This window comes from Nelumbo lutea, chromosome 6 (assembly GCF_056320005.1).
Source record: "Nelumbo lutea isolate HS-2025 chromosome 6, American lotus-T2T, whole genome shotgun sequence".
Classification (NCBI taxonomy): Eukaryota; Viridiplantae; Streptophyta; class Magnoliopsida; order Proteales; family Nelumbonaceae; genus Nelumbo; species Nelumbo lutea.
Window position 1 is genome coordinate 36,451,126 of NC_142689.1, and position 16,388 is coordinate 36,467,513.

Sequence of the window (16,388 nt, forward strand, 5' to 3'; positions counted from 1 at the left end):
CTAGTCAGCCTTCCCTGTTTAGAGCACTCTCCTAGCTCCTCCGACCAAGTAGCTTACCAATTCGTTCTTTATACTAAGGTACACACTTAGGCAATTAGGCACAAAACACACAAGGAAAGAGAGAGAGATGGAGAACTCAAAGAACTCTTTGTATTACTCAAGAGAGGGATACAATGCTTGATTGCTTATTTGCTTCTTGTTTCTCTGCTTCCTTACTTGATGCAAATGAGGGAGGGGCCCCCTTTTATAGGCACCTCCACCTTCTTAAAGGATTTCTCTAGAACTATGTACACTTAGCATTATCTAGAAGTACCTCTAAAACATTCTACTTTCTATACTCTACTAGATGATGCCTTTTCCATAAGATACAAGAACACTCTAGAGGAAGTCTATATTGCTCCCAACCCCTCTGGGTTGTTTCACAAGGTTCTAGAAGCCTCAAGAAACATCTAGAAAGCCTCTAGCCAAGCACCCCATTGTGTCACTTCGTGACATCAGGGTGGCCTAGAAGGGCGAAGTGGCCAGGCGGGTTGGGAGGTGGCCTGGCCATGTAGAATTGCTAGGCGAGCTTTAGGGTGTCCTGGGCACGTTGGGTTGCTAGGCATGCTATTGGGGTAGCCTATCTGGGTAGTTGGCTAGGCGGGATAGGGGGATGGCCTGGGCATGCATGCAGGGGTGGTAGGCAAGCTGGGAGTGGTCATGGTGCTTGAGTGGCTATGTGGGCTTGGGGGTAGCCTAGAGGTATGAGGTGACCATGCGATGGCCACCGGTGGGGCATTTCATCAAACAGGTGCGGATCATTTACTCGTTTTACTTGTCCGGTGATGGCCATTGGTGGGAAACTTTGGGGTAGTCGTCTCTGCTAGATTATTAGTGGTCGTCGGTATCCATTAGCACTCGTCATTCACCGAGCTCAACCCCACCTTCATTCAACTAGATCTACTCCAATCATTGGCCTTTGAAAACAAGGACCAAACTCAACCCCACCTAGTTATCATCGATCATGGCCCAATGGTAGATGAAACCAAAGGGGCATTTTCGACCACAAAGGGTAGTTATGTTAATTTTTTTAAAATGTAACAATAAGTAGTGCGACATGTGAGCCGATTGAGATGGGTTTTGATGGAACACGAACAATAGGGATATAGTTAGTCAATTGTCAGAAAACATAAGGGTACCCACATGGAATATGAAAACAATAGGGATATATTTAGCCAATTTCACAAAACTCAGGGGTAGTTTAAGAGATTTACCTTTTTTTTATATCTTTTGAAGTGATACACAACAGGGGTAGGGGGGCAGCCCATCCCCCAACGCAGGTGTAGGTGGGATTTGATCCCAAGTCTTCGCTACAACCAATAGGAGACCTTACCAACCAGCTAGTTGGCATCTTGCAAATTTTGCTTCTAAGATTTTGTTAATTGTTATCGCTTCTGATTTTTGTTTGTTTCGAGCAAGTTCAAACCCAAATCATTATTTATTAATAATATGTACTGGCTTTTCAATTTTTATAATTTTTATTATATTTATGTAAGGGAAAATTTGATAGATAATATATAAGATATATTTAGTTAAATTTAAACACTTGATTTATTATCATATAAATATATTATTATGAAAAATAATATATATATATATATATATCAGTATAATTGGGCCTATCGTGTCAAGCCCTATTATCCCAATTATTTAGGACATGTTTTATAACGTGGATGAGATTTTAGGTGGTGCAGATCCATCCACGCCATGCCATTATTTGCAAATGCTCTATACTGTGGACAAATTGGCTAGACTGAAACAATCCACACCCAAAGTGGCATTTTGCTAGATGTTTGGATCAATTCACACTGTGTATTGATTCCATATATTCCACATACATGTTAGATGATTTATACAATTGATCAAGTATAAAATATTAATATATTTTATATATAATATAACTAATACAAAAGTAATACAAAATAATTAGAGTAATAGAGGTAAAACATCAATATATATTTATTAATAATTATAAAAAAATAAAAGTCAGATGAAAATATTGGAAGGTAAAATATACCAAATATGTATTATGTAATAATAAAACTCATCAAAATTAAAAAAGATTAATACAAATAATAAAAAAGTACAAGTATTTAAAAAATTGTACCAATATTATTTTAGTATAACAAAAATTACTACATTTTAGTAAAAGTTGATAAAACTAATGAAATTTACTAAAATATATAAAAAAACTAGGGAAACCAAAGAATGGAGAAGCACTGTATCATGGTGTGGGGGAAAACCAATGTGGATAGGTGTCATCCATAAGGATGAAAAATTGAGAGATGAACAAGATTGGTCCACGATCCACGCCCTGGCAAATGGAACATTCATTTCATCTTGTGGAAAGGATCGAAATCGTCCATCCACAAGATAACACAATTTTGAACGCAACCTTCATTGAGAGTCTGAGACTGTGTAGTAGGGCTGTTCACGGATTGGATTGGGTAGGCTTATTAGTTTTTTTCAATCGACCTGACCTGGTCGAGTTATCTAAAGATTAAACCGAAACCAACCCTCTATTAAGCAAAACCGGCCTGGTCGATTTAGGTCAGTTTTAGTTTAAATATATATTCGGAAATATACATATTATATATAATATTTTAGAATATATTTTCTATAAATATAGTTAAAACTGAAATATACATTTTAGAAAAAACCAATATATATATTTAAAACTGAAATATACATATTATATATAATATTTTAGTGAGAATATATTTATAGATAACTCAGTTTGGTTCGGTTCGGTTTTGGTTTTCATGTTGAAAACCAAAACTGAACCGAATTATTGGTTTATCCATCTTTCCAACTTGGCCGAAACCGACCGGTGGTGAAGTAAAACTGGCCAAATCGGATTTGGTCGGGCCGGGTTGGTCGGTTTGGTTGGTTTAAATTTATTTGTGAACATCCCTACTATGTACAATCTATGATTTTATCCCAGTTAAAAATGGGTTCGGGAATGAAACACCGTGTCCCAATTCTCGGGCCCTGAACAGCCCTATCTATTCTACCATTGCCATTCGATTCAGATCGAACCAAATGATCAGATCATTTAGGCTAAGAATTGACAACCAAGCAGGTTATTGAGATGGTTGGTGAGAAATTTATAATTTGTTTACCTCACAAATTGTTATTGTTTTTTTTAAATGTATTGCCCTAGATCCCACCTATGATGCAATATCCTTTCAATCATGATAGGTTCTCTTGTCCTCATCTTTAAATCTATAAAAATTGATAAGTTTGAAAAATCGCTGACTAGGGGTGTCAACGGGTGTCAACGGTATTTGAAAATCCGATTTTGAATTCGAGATTCAACATAATCAAATCAAATTTGAATAATTCGAATATCTAATCATTTGAATTCAGATATAACCTTATTCAATTCGATAAATATCCGAATTCGACTGATTATTTAATCCTTATATATAAATATAAAATATTTAAATATTTTATATAATTTATATATATAATAATTAAGATATTTATATAAATAATTAACTGATTAAATTTGAATTCAAATATTAATTCCAAATTCTAATCACATTTGAATTCAGACATTACTCGATTCTATTCAATTCGATTCGTTTACACCCATGCTGGCCCCGTGACTCATTTGCAAAAAACTGTTGCCTTCCGGTCCGAATAAATAGTCTCCACTATTGTTTTTGCGTGTGCCTGTATGTGTTAAAAAAGATGTCTACTATTCAAATGCAAATATACTGTAGTAGTCTACATTCTGTGACTGTGAGTCTGTGACATGGCTTCAAATAAATACATAGTCTCCACTCTCCACTCAGAATCTCAGTCATTCTTCTAACAAAGAAAAACAATCAACAGTTCGTACACCGTAATTCCCAGCATTTTCACAGGTTCGTAGACATATATTATATCTACCTGACTCCTCAGGAGATATTTATGTGGCCACTCAATACACGAAGAACTGTGCTTTGGTGGAGAATTGGCTTTACTCCAGTAGCCTCCCTGGTTATTGAATTGTTTTGTTTTAGTCAAGGACATATTTATGTGGTCAGGTGAATAGTAAAAGTAAAACTAATTAATTCACCCAGGTAAAACATAAAAGTAAAAATCCCTGTCTTACGACTTTCATGCATCCGGCCGGAGAGATGGAAATCCTATTGCAAATGCAGGGGTCCATCGCCACCCGTCCTGGGCTTCCTGTACTGGAGGCACAAGTTAAATAATACGTTTTGTTCTTAGATCAAATGGTTAGAACGAAGTTGCACTTATTTGATTGACTCAAATGAATTACACAACTCAAACTTCGAATTGACAGTGACAATGTGCATTCTGGGTTCCATCCATCTCGCACAGTATGCACTTTCACGCATTTAATGCAATATATATATGATAGTAGTAGGACTCGTCATAATATATAAAACAAATATCTACACATTTATTATCCATACATGATACTTGCAATATTCTCCACTTGGCCTCTTGTAGTACTATTTAAATTCACCTCACCGGCCACTTGAATGTTTTAAGCCAAGTGAACTCATGAAGATTAAATCCCATCTCCAAAGTCTTAGCGCCACTGAAGCAGGAACCACCGTGCAGCACCTGGTTTTCGAGTGCTTTGGACATCTTTCAAACAGTTCACATGCATCAAGGCAATATATAGTAGGTGGCAGTAGTGCTAGCTACTTAAACTTGGTAGCCCCCTTTTCCCTCTACAAGTTGCATCGTTGCATGTGTCTCACTCTGTTTGGTAGCTCTCACCTCTTTCACTCTTAAATGCTTGTTTTCCTCCACTCTTCACACATTCCCAGGCTTAGCTTTTCTGTGTTGTCGTCTTCTTCTTCTTTTTCTTCTTCTCCTCTTCTGAACCCAAGTTCCCCACACATTCTTCCATTGTGTCTTCCAAGTTCCTCCTCAACTCTCAAGGGTGCTATTGTGGTAGCTAGAAAGGCTCTTGCTTATAGTAGTTTTGCAGAAATGGTGGATTTTGGACGTAGGGTTTTATTAGGAGTCATGAGCAAAGCATTTTTCGCTGCACTCGCTTGCATCTTTGCGTTAGGTAAGTACAGTTCTTTCTTTTTCCCCACCTTGATCCTTGAATCCATCAACCTTCATCACGGTTTCTTTTTCTTGTGGGGTCTTCCCTCACCGACTCCTATCCATGCCGATCATGGATTATCTCTGAATCTTTGCTTTACTGCAGGAGGGGCCCTTGTGGGAACAATTACAGGTGCAGTTAAGGGCCAGACAACAGAAACCGGGTTCTTTCGTGGGGCAGGAATTGGTGCAATATCAGGTGCAGTTCTGGCTGTTGAGTTGCTTGAATCTTGTCTCGTCGATGGTGCAGACTTGTTATCCAAGGTCAGTTGATAGCTCATAGCTCACTGTAGAAGCTTTTTTCTGTTAGTCGAACAAACTATTGCATTAGCTTCCCATAAAATAACATGTTTTAGCCTTCCGATGAGAAACCATCAGCAGCTCTCCGTTTCCTTCCCTGATCCCTGCTAACAAACCGATCGAAACAAAACATCTCCAATAAACTCAGTACAAAATGGTTTAACACAGTCTATATATCATATAAAAAAGAGTCAGCTCACCGTAGAAATTGATAACATATAATGGTGGAGATGCAGCAGATTGTCCGGCCGAGTCGTTGTCAAACTTTTTATTGTTTGGGTGAAAAAGTCATCTTCATACTGGTCTCACCTAGACTTGTTCATTAATTACCTATATAGCGAGTGCCAACTAGTTTCCCCTCTCCTTTTCAACCATCCCTGACTTTGACACTTGATGCTAGTTAGTATTGAGCTGGACACCAGTCTCAGAAGGAGGAATCTTGCAGTCTTGGGACTAAGTAGTTAAGGAGTTATTGTGAATGCTGAATGGAGTTGGGACTAGACGTGATGGCCTTAGACAGTCTGGCTTTGCTTGTACCAAGTCTCAGCTGCCTTGATCAGAAATGGCGTAGCCCAATCCAAACAGTGCACCCAACAGTAGGACTCCGTCATCCATACGGTACTCTTGTCTACGTCGGCACTGTGACCAGCTTGTTCATGAGGATTGAGGACTACGCTACGGCCTCCTGAGTCCAGGCTGCTGTGTTTAGTTTTTTGGGATAAGTAGCTTTTTCGGTACCAATAACTCTCCTGTGCCGATCTGATCTGATCTGATCTGATCTGATGGATGATGAAAAACGACAAAGAAATCTCAAGTGGGTCCCACTAATTCAATGTGTGACGTAGGCGTCGGAGATGGTTTGGTGTGGTCTTCATGGCGAGTGGGTCCCACATTTTCCACGTATATTGCCATGCATTGATCTTTGCTCTTTCGTATTTTCCGAAGCATTTATGGTTCTTTCTTTGGCGCTCCATGATATGCCACCTTTCGTCGAAATTCGGTCCCAAGCAAGGGGACCCAAGTTCCCACAATGAAAAATTGTCAAACACCTAACAGTCAATCCTCTGATCTGCCATGGACTCTTTAGGTTGTTTCACATGTCTCTCTCTCTCTCATCTCATCTGGCATTCTGGTGTGCATGTGCTGTGATGCACAGGTTGCTCTATTTGGAAGCTTGTTAGATGGAAAGGTTTTCCGCGAATGGGTGAGCCCTGCAATGCTAAAGGCTTACCAATGGCAAGTAAGTATATTAAGACCCCAACAGCTACTGTGCTACCCACCCCGATTTGTCTCATTTAATCAACTAACTTTAATATGTAACAACAAAATTTCAGGTTAGCACCCTCGAGACAAATTACTTAGAGATCTCAGACATTTATGACATCGATAGCACTAGAGGGATGTCACCCAACTTGGTCAACAAGCTCCCTAAGTTCACTTTCACCACTACCAAGATGATACACCCATGGGATGAGAGATCTTGTACAATCTGCTTACAGGTAGCGGACTCTACTTTTATACCTGCTTATAGGTAGTTGAGGTCCTCAACTCAAACTTTGAGTGAATTGATATTCTTTCTTCTGTTGTTTCTATTAGGATTTCAAGGAAGGTGACAATGCAAGGAAACTTCCCAATTGTAGGCATTTCTTTCATTTGCTTTGCATTGATGGATGGCTAGTTCGGCATGCATCTTGCCCTATTTGTAGAACGGATGTTTGATGCAAAAGACAGAAAGGAAACCCAAAGAAATTACAGTTGTTAGCTGGTCCTAAGGAAGGAAAACAAACAGAAGGAATGAATCTGCATTTTCATGACTTCCCTACAATATCTCCTATGTTCAATAGAAAATTTGAATTCTATAATTGTTCTTCTCTTATAATAACAATGTTTTATATGTGTATGTTTGTAATGGGCTTTAGCCCCCATATGGACCAAGTGCAATATGCTAGACCTAGTCAGCGGGTTAATGGGTTACTGATAGGGTGTAGATAGGACCCACTATGACACAATGTGGAGAATGTGCCTTATGACCAATTCAACATCAGCAAGTGTCAAGTGAATAGGCCAGGACAAGAAACAGAAAATACATTGAAATTACTTACTCTTGCAAAGATAATTTTTGTTGCCAAATTAATTATATAAAAATGCCATCTTCTTCTCTTAAATCTTCTATTTGATTGAACAACTGCAAATCCCACCTTGTTATATTTGTCAAGTTACTTCTGCCAAAGAAGGTTAAAATGTCACTAATCGCCTTGAATTATCCATATTATACTCTTCAATACAAAGTTGGAATATATAGTCTCCCCTTAGGCTCAGTTTGGAAGGAGTATAAGTGAATAAATTCTGATTGACTTTGCTTTAGATTTAACTTTGTCTTATCTTATTTGTTTATTGAAAGTAAAATAGGAAGAAAAATGATGTAACATGCACCTTATATGCAAGAGATTGGAGATAGGAGGGCTATTTGTTTGAAAGTGAGATAGTAAGAAAGATGATGTAATCTAAATTTTATACAGAGAGAATTGAGGTGGTAGGAAGGTGGTGCAAGTTTTGCATCGGTTTTAGAGATGCAAGTTTTGCACTGCCAATAAGCAAAATAAAACACTGAAACATGCAGTACCAACTAAAAACCCTTAAACCCCTAAATATTTACTAGAACTTCACTTGCCATGGCCTAAATAACTACTAAAATTTCCCTTCTTAATTGACATGGCATTATTAAGGTTTCCCTTAATCATGCAAAAGACTAAAATATAAATTCTCAACTCTTTCCCAATAATGATATAAAACATGGAGGTAGGCCCACGGGCCATGCCGCCCTCCCCAGTGAATAGTTTGGGGGTCGGCCCGGTACTGCCCACAGCCCAAGCTTGTGTTTGTGTGGGTCCGTGCTGTGTCATGGGCCGGGTTGGTTCGTGGGCCAAGCCTTGGCTTAAGTCGGGCCATGGATCGAGTTAAAGTTATTTTTGTCTATTTATTTAAAATAATTGAAAACAATTAAAATTTTAATTTTATATTAATTTTGATGTATACAATTGTTTATATATTAATTAAATAAATTAGTGTGTGTATATATATATATTATTTCATATCAGTCTGACTCTGTGGACCTAAAATCCTAGGCCAAGTACAATACAAACCATTGTGCTGGACTTGACATGACCCACATGCCATCGTGTCGGACCAGTCTAAAATCGAGCCGAACAACGAGTGGCATAGCCCGATTTACACCTCTACATAAAGATACTTGTAGGTGTAAAAATGATGCATGTGGAGGATGGGTGGTGTTGGGTTTATAAGCATGGTGTTTAACACACTAAACACAATGGTGTTGGAAGCCTAAACATTTGTACATAAAACATCACATTGGAAATTGGAAAGATTAATGTTTTGGCACACAATACGATACCTGATGGTTTATTGTAGTTTTAACTGCACTAGTGTCATTAGGTGACACAAATAATAAAATGAATTCAGATCTTGTCACAATATATGGTCCCAACCGCCTTCGCAACCATACATCCTTAATATATGAGATGGGACCACTGACATCGCATCTTACTATAAAATTGGGCCCATCATAAAAGTGGGACCCATCATACATGCAATGTATGGTGTCAGGGTGTTGGAATTTGTTTTGGTGGAAAGTGATTCGGACTACTAATGTTGATTGAAAAGGCTATTGGAACCTGCAGTGGCTGTTGGGACCATTGTTGGACCCTGTGTTGGGACTTGATTAGGGCTCACATAGAACGACGGAAATAGAAATTCCCCCATGCACATACCTTAATGCAGAATGTGAATTGACATCTGTAATATGTAATCGTAGAGTCTAAAAGAATACAACCTACAGGTTCAAACACCACTAGGGTTCAAAGTATCCATGCATCTCTCTATATTGATAAAGGTTATTTATTAAACCATGTATCAGTACTTTAAACCATAAGTTTTTAATATTTTTTAGTTTTTTTCGTCAAATTTCAATTTATCTACGTTTTTATTTATATTATTTATTAAAAAAGGTTATATGTTACACCCGATACAAAATGTATCGTACCGCTACTTTGAACCTTAGACACGACCCAAGTTGTAAATGAGGGGTGAAGGGGGTTACGAATGCTTAATACTGTCGTAGCCGTAGGGCGAATAATGTAGGTTTAAGGAGTGGAGTGAGTACGCAAGTGCAAGTACTATATATACAAAGGGGGGCACATTAATTGTGGGGCGTGGAATTTGCACCAAATAGGGGTCAATGTACGTTTTGTTTATCTTAGATGCATGAAGACTTAAGAGTAGGAATCTCCCAAATACAAAAATGGGGTATACATCTGAGACAGGACATCCAACTATACATGAAAAAGGAAAGGGTTCAGGGTCTGTGGACCAATGAAATATAACTCTCCATGCCAGTAATAAAATATATGAGGCCCATATTTCTCACAATGGGACCTATGAATTTATTACTGGCAATTTCAGATCTGTGCCCCCTTGTGGGGCACCCCACAATGTCCCACAGTATATCCCCGTTGTATATTAGAAATATCTCCCGATGATAGTTCCAGAATCGATGATGTCATCATCGGGAGATGTTTTCAATACACAGCAAGGATGTGTTGTGGGACGTTGTGGGGCGCCCATTGTGGGGCACAGATGTGAACTCATTACTGGCATGGAGTGTTATCTTTGGTTCCATAGCCTGTTGAACAGCCATCATGCTTAGCTAATCCAAATTAACATTACATCTAGAAGATCTCCCATACATTTATGGTAAATTCATAGAAGATATTCCCTATGTATGAATGAATGCTATGCTCTTATAGTAGAATTCAGATCTTCTACCCACAAGAATTCTACGCACACCTACACATAGGGGTGGCAATTTCCCCTGTCCCTTATGGGTACTCGCCCTGAATCTCCAATCAAGTTCAGGGACGGGGATGGGGAATGCAATCCCTGCCCCGACCCAGCCCAGATTAATATATATATATATATATATATATATATATATACATATATATATATGTATAATATAATATTATATATATTATAACTTTATATATAATATTATTCATTTTTAAAATATTAATTATTAAAACTTAAAAAATAGTAAAAGTGTAAAACACTAAACTAAAACCCTTGATAGAGAGAAGAGAGAAGTCGGGAACTCTCAACTCTATCTTTGGAACAACTAAACCAGTGAACCCTAGCTTCATGCATGCCTTCGTCTTCCTTTGTCTTCGACTCTTCGTCGTTGAATCGCTAATTTGCCGACCATCGTTGCTGTCGCCGCTGTTGGCATCAAAAGACTCAGAACCCTAGCTTCGTGCCTTATCAAGTGATAGAGAAGAGATATTCAAAGAAGAGTTTTAGTCATCAGTCCTTCTAACCTTCGTCTATCGTTGCTGATCGCCGTCGTCGTGACGCCGTCACCTGTCGGACTCTCTCTCTCGTCACCGACCTCAGCTCTCCCAATGGTCCTCTCTCTCTCCCTCTCTCTCTCTCTCTCTCTCTCTCTCTCTCTCTCAGTCTCAGCCTCTCTGTCTCAACCTCTTAGTCCGTCGGGGATTCGGGTCTCTGATGGGGAATTCATCCCTATCAGGGTCGGAGATGGAGGGGAGATTCCTTTCCCGCCAGGAATCAGGGATAGGGACGGAGGATGATTTGGGGATCGGGGTCAGGGATGGAGAATGTAATCCCCACCCCGAACTCGCCCCATTGCCATTCCTACCTACACACGTGACACTACAATTGTACCTTGGGAGTATATCCCCTTGAATGGTAACATGTAAATAAGGGAGATGCTGTCAATGCACATCTGTAGTGAGGCGTGGGTAAGAGATCCAAACTACTTACAATGTTTACACGCTTATTCCATGTATCATTAGTAATATGCTACAATGGAAAACAAAATTTTATACGTGATTGAAAGAAAGCTTCTAACCCTTTTAGAAGAATTCTTTCACACTCAAACTTTCACAATCAAATTCTTCTATTCTACTTCTTTAGATTGTTTTGCATCATCATTGCCATGGATAATGTTTATAGCTAAGGCTCAACTGATTATTTGGGTGATCTATTATATTAATTCCAATTTACATGTCCTTTCTGAACATTCTCCTAGCGCCCAAGTCTTTTCCTTTCATAGTGCCATTGAGAACACCATGTTCGTGACAAAGTTCAATGCCCTGGTCTCAGGAAAACTTCAATTGGAAAGTGCTTATGAATGGGTTGTGACTAAGAAAACTTGAAGATCATCAGAACCCAATTATTAGCAATGGTCGAGAGATAAGGACTAAGGGTGTCAATGGACCGGTTTTGGATTAGACTCCGTCTAGTTTAAAATCAATTTGGATGGACCAACAAGACATATTGGATTGGACCAATCTGGTTCAAAATATTTATTATATTGGATTGGACCTAGTTCGTATGTCACAAATTTATATTGGATTGGGTTGGACTAAGCCAATATCTGATCCATTGATATAAGATAAGAATATATGTGTTAATGGACCAGGTTTGGGTTGAAACCAATCTAAATCAAAATGAACTTGAACAGATTGGAAGGTCCAGACATTGAATTGGACTGGTCCTAATTGGTCCAAAACATTCATCGGATTGGATTGGACCTATTCCGTTTATAATGGACTCACATTGGACTGGATCAGATTGGATCAAATCCAGTCCAATTGACACCCATAATGAGAGGGAATTACTAACTCTGAAACAAAAACACATACAAAGAAGGGCTTCCGAATCTGGTTTGACATTATGTTGAAAAAATTAAAGGAAGCTAACACGGTCCCTCTTATAAATGCTTGCTTTTCTTTTGCTCACTGTATCTACAAGAAACCTATTATCAGCTTATGGCGTGCATTTCTCTTGTTTTCTGTTGGATTTTAATTTCATTAGATATTAAATCCAATGGGATCTGATTGGTTAATTTTATGAAAAAAAACACGCTTGCACATACATCTTGGAAAATAGTTTTCAATTTGTCTCACATTGAAATTTGCTAAACATGTTTTGAGTTTTAAATAGGAGCTTGTTTACACCTAGAATTATAAGATGAGAGTTTGGAGGCTTTCTATCGTGCAACGTGCATGCATGCGTGTGCACGCGTGTGTGCGACACTTTAGAGATACACTTTGCTATACCTGCATGGTTCACATAAAGCGATTTTGACTTTTGGTGTGAGGTTGACCGTTAATGTTTTAACAGTCACGATTCAATCGGGTGTGATTAAGAGGCACTATTCAAAGTTACAATGATTAACTATTAATTACCTTTTAACAGTCACAAGGTTTGAAGTTGTGACTATTCAAAGAGCCTTTTCTGAACCATCACCTTTCTCTTCTCCATGACTCTTCAGAAATTATATAAGGAGCGTGAATGAAGCAATTGAAAACAAGCTTTCAAAAATCACTCTTGTCTTTCTCAGTTCGATTTGCTGCTATCTCACAGAAGGTTTATTTGGAGACTCTTCAATTTTGCTGGTTGCAGATTCTCGCCCAAGGCTCTATTGTATTATAGGAACAAATTTGTCTGTAACCCAACAACAAACTTAATAAAAATGAGTGGGGGAAATGACATTCTAAAGACACGCCTTAGAGTTTTTCCTCCAAGTTTCCGTGACTCCAATTCCGAATAGTTTCAAGGGTTGTCATTTCTTGTTGTGGGCTTCGACTTGATTGGGGAGCATGTCAGCTGAACAATTTTCTATTTAGAGTTCAATGCTACAGATATTGCTAGAGTTACTAGTACTGGAAGTGTTGGATCCATTTCTAGTTACAGTGTCTTATACTTGGGTACAAATATCTTCCATTGGTGGTTTTCTTTGAAAATTTAAAATATCATGAAGGATAAAAATGTCTTTTTATTGTTTTTGTCAACTTAATGGTGTCTTATTCTAACAAAGAAGGTTTAAGTCCTATCTGAAACCTCAAGGGAAGTATAAGTTTTATTGGAAACCTAAAGGGAGGTGTAAGTCTTTTACCCTAATCTTTTCTTACCTCCAACAGCTCCAAGCGTACAAATGCTTCTAATCATAGGGCACAAGTCAACAAATAAAGAGGTGTTTTGAAAATATGTGTTTTCTATTTTCGAAAACAAAACCATTCACATTGTCAAACACCCCCAAAAATGGTATTTTGCATGGCATTTTTCTATGGTTTCTTTTTAACATAATCATCAATGCAATACTACCACCGCCTTCATCCAATTATACAACATTTGTACGAGCACATGATTGAATTGTTATGGTATTTTATTAAAATTTTTAGGGCAAAAGACTTTGGGCCTGTTTGTTTCCTCTTAACTCTTATCTTTTAAGAGGAATCTTTTAACTTTAAGAGAAAATTGGGTGTTTGTTTCCTCTTATCTCTTATTTATTAAAGTGAAATCATACAATTTTTTGTTTTTCAATGATACCCCCAAAATGACAAACAAAAGCTCTCATATATAGGGTCAAAATGGATATTTGATATTTTTAGAATTCAAAACAACATTCTCTACATTCAAATGTCAATATGCCTCTTAATATAATTATTGCACTTTCAAATGTCAAACTTTAGAGCAAATGAATAGGCTTTTAGCGTGTGTTTTCCTCCATGGGCATTTCATGATAGGCATTTATGAAAATGCTGCAATGTCATAGACAAATCAGCATTTTTCCCATTATATTCGTCCATACGCATTGATATTCACAAAAGTGGGTTTTGATTTATGTGCACACCAACCATTGGGGGGAGCTTTATTTTAACGCTTACCCCAAAGGTTGAACGTTTATTCACTCTTTCGTTGATCTGGTGCCTAATGGCACTTAGTTGTCCATAAACGGTTTATCAAGTACTTTTCTCGGTTTTAAAGACAAATCAAGTATAAACATTTATTTAATAAACAAAAACTATACCAAACACATACTTAAACATACATGGAGTTTTCATAAATTAGTTTAAATGTACCTAACCTTTTTAGAAATATTTAAAGACACTTTGTCACTCTTTTACCCTTTGTTTTCTTTCAAAATTTCAGAATATATCCTGAATTCTTTAAACTTATGTGGGTGATGGGCATACCATATCTCTCTCTCCCCCTTTCCCCTTACCCATGTCTATAAGAGGGTGAAAAAGGCACATTTAATTTATTCTATATGAGTGATGAACATCAATTTTGTGAGGCTTCCACTTCATCACTCAAACTCATTTCTCCTTCAATTTGGAGTTTGTAGCTACCCCAAAACCTAGTAATAGCAAAAAGAAAAAGAAATAGGCGAGAGAATGATTATATCACATTTCCATTTTGGTGTTCAATATACTGTATTGAAATATTAATTTCATGGTTGAAATTATACAAAAGATGTTGTGTACATCTTTCAACCGACAAAATTTCTTCAATGCATTGAAGCAATAAAAGTTAATCCAGATGCAGCCACTTGGGCCATGTTTGGTTCACTCCTCTAAGGCTCATTCTCTTAATTCTTGCTCATTTTAGGAAAGAATGGGCAAGAATGAATAACATGAGTGTTTGGTTACAAAAGACTTGCTAAGGGCCACATTCCTTTTAGAATGAAAAATCAACCCCATAGCACAAAAATTGACCAGCCTGCAACATGAAAAATAACCATGCCCCATCTTGCTCGTTAAATTCTTTGAGGAAACTCTCTACCTATAAAACAGTTGCCATAGATGTTTACTTTTGCGAAAGCACTTTTAAAAACATACTTTTACAAAATCACTTTTATAAAAGTACTTTTACATGAAAGCACTTTTACGAAAGAACTTTTATGGAAGTATTTTTACGAAAATACTTTTACGAAAGTACTTTTATAAAAGCACTTTTATAGAAATACTTTTGCAAAAGCACTTTTACGTAAGCACTTTATAAAAGTACATTATTAAAGCACTTTTACGAAAGTGCTTTTATGAAAACACTTTTACGAAAGCACTTTTACAAAAGTAGTTTTATGAAAACACTTTTACAAAAGTACTTTTATAAAAGCATTTTTACAAAAGTACTTTTACAAAAGTAATTTACAAAATCACTTTTACAAATTTACTTTTATAAAAGCACTTTACGAAAATACTTTTATAAAAGCACTTTACGAAAATACTTTTATAAAAGCATTTTTATGGAAGTACTTTTATGAAAGCATTTTTACAAAAGTACTTTTATAGTACTTTTACAAAAGCACTTCTATGAAAATACTTTTACGAAGGAACTTTTATGGAACTACTTTTATAAAAGCACTTTTACGGAAGTACTTTATAAAAGCATTTTTACGGAAGTACTTTTATGAAAGTACTTTTACGAAGGCACTTTTATGGAAGCACTTTTATAAAAGTATTTTTATGAAAGTACTCTTATGAAAGTACAAAAACAATTATAAAATCACTTTTATAAAAGTAATTTTAAAAGCACTTTTACAAAAGTAATTTTATAAAAAGAATTTTTTACGAAAGTACTTTTATAAAAACACTTTTACGAAAGTACTTTTACAAAACATCTATGCCAATTGGTAAACATTGACTATTGGAGAACTAGGACACTTGTCAGTCTGAAAAGAATTCATTTTTAAGAAAAAATTGTTTGGTTCATAGCAATATTTTCTCATTCTGCCTATTTTTACCTTTTTTTTCATTTCAGAATTTCATCTTGGATAAGAATGAGAAAGAATGAGAATTGAACCAAACATGGCCTTGGTTTCAGGTTCTTAGTAGGTGGTTCTCTTTCTGGGTGTGCTCATTTGTTCCTGGAAAACTTTTTGGTAAGATAAGAGATTGGCGATGAATGAGAATTTAGATGGAACCCTTCCTAATATTGTGATAAAAAAGAAGCTTGGCGATGCCATAACGTAGAGCATCAACCTAAATAACCTCATTGCTTCCATTTGTCAAGAATTGAGAAATAACCCAAAAGGGTAAAATAGGATTTTTAAGTCCAATAGCCCACTAGATATATTTTAAGTATAT

The 16,388-nt window shown here is 36.9% G+C and overlaps 1 protein-coding gene and 1 long non-coding RNA gene across 2 annotated transcripts; one reads left to right on the forward strand and one right to left on the reverse strand.

The window, feature by feature from the left end:
- Positions 1-4,269: 4,269 nt before the first annotated feature.
- LOC148848552 (uncharacterized) lies at positions 4,270-6,111 on the reverse strand. The gene is made up of 2 exons (XR_016100210.1): positions 5,619-6,111; positions 4,270-5,522 (listed from the first exon to the last, which is right to left on the reverse strand). It is a non-coding gene; the product is annotated as an uncharacterized LOC148848552 (long non-coding RNA).
- LOC148848553 (NEP1-interacting protein-like 1) lies at positions 4,339-7,583 on the forward strand. The gene is made up of 5 exons (XM_088948083.1): positions 4,339-5,080; positions 5,225-5,382; positions 6,575-6,658; positions 6,753-6,917; positions 7,015-7,583. Exons 1-5 carry the CDS (start codon positions 4,798-4,800, stop codon positions 7,135-7,137), a joined length of 813 nt encoding a protein of 270 aa, XP_088804209.1. The 5' UTR covers positions 4,339-4,797; the 3' UTR covers positions 7,138-7,583.
- The last annotated feature ends 8,805 nt before the right edge of the window (positions 7,584-16,388 follow it).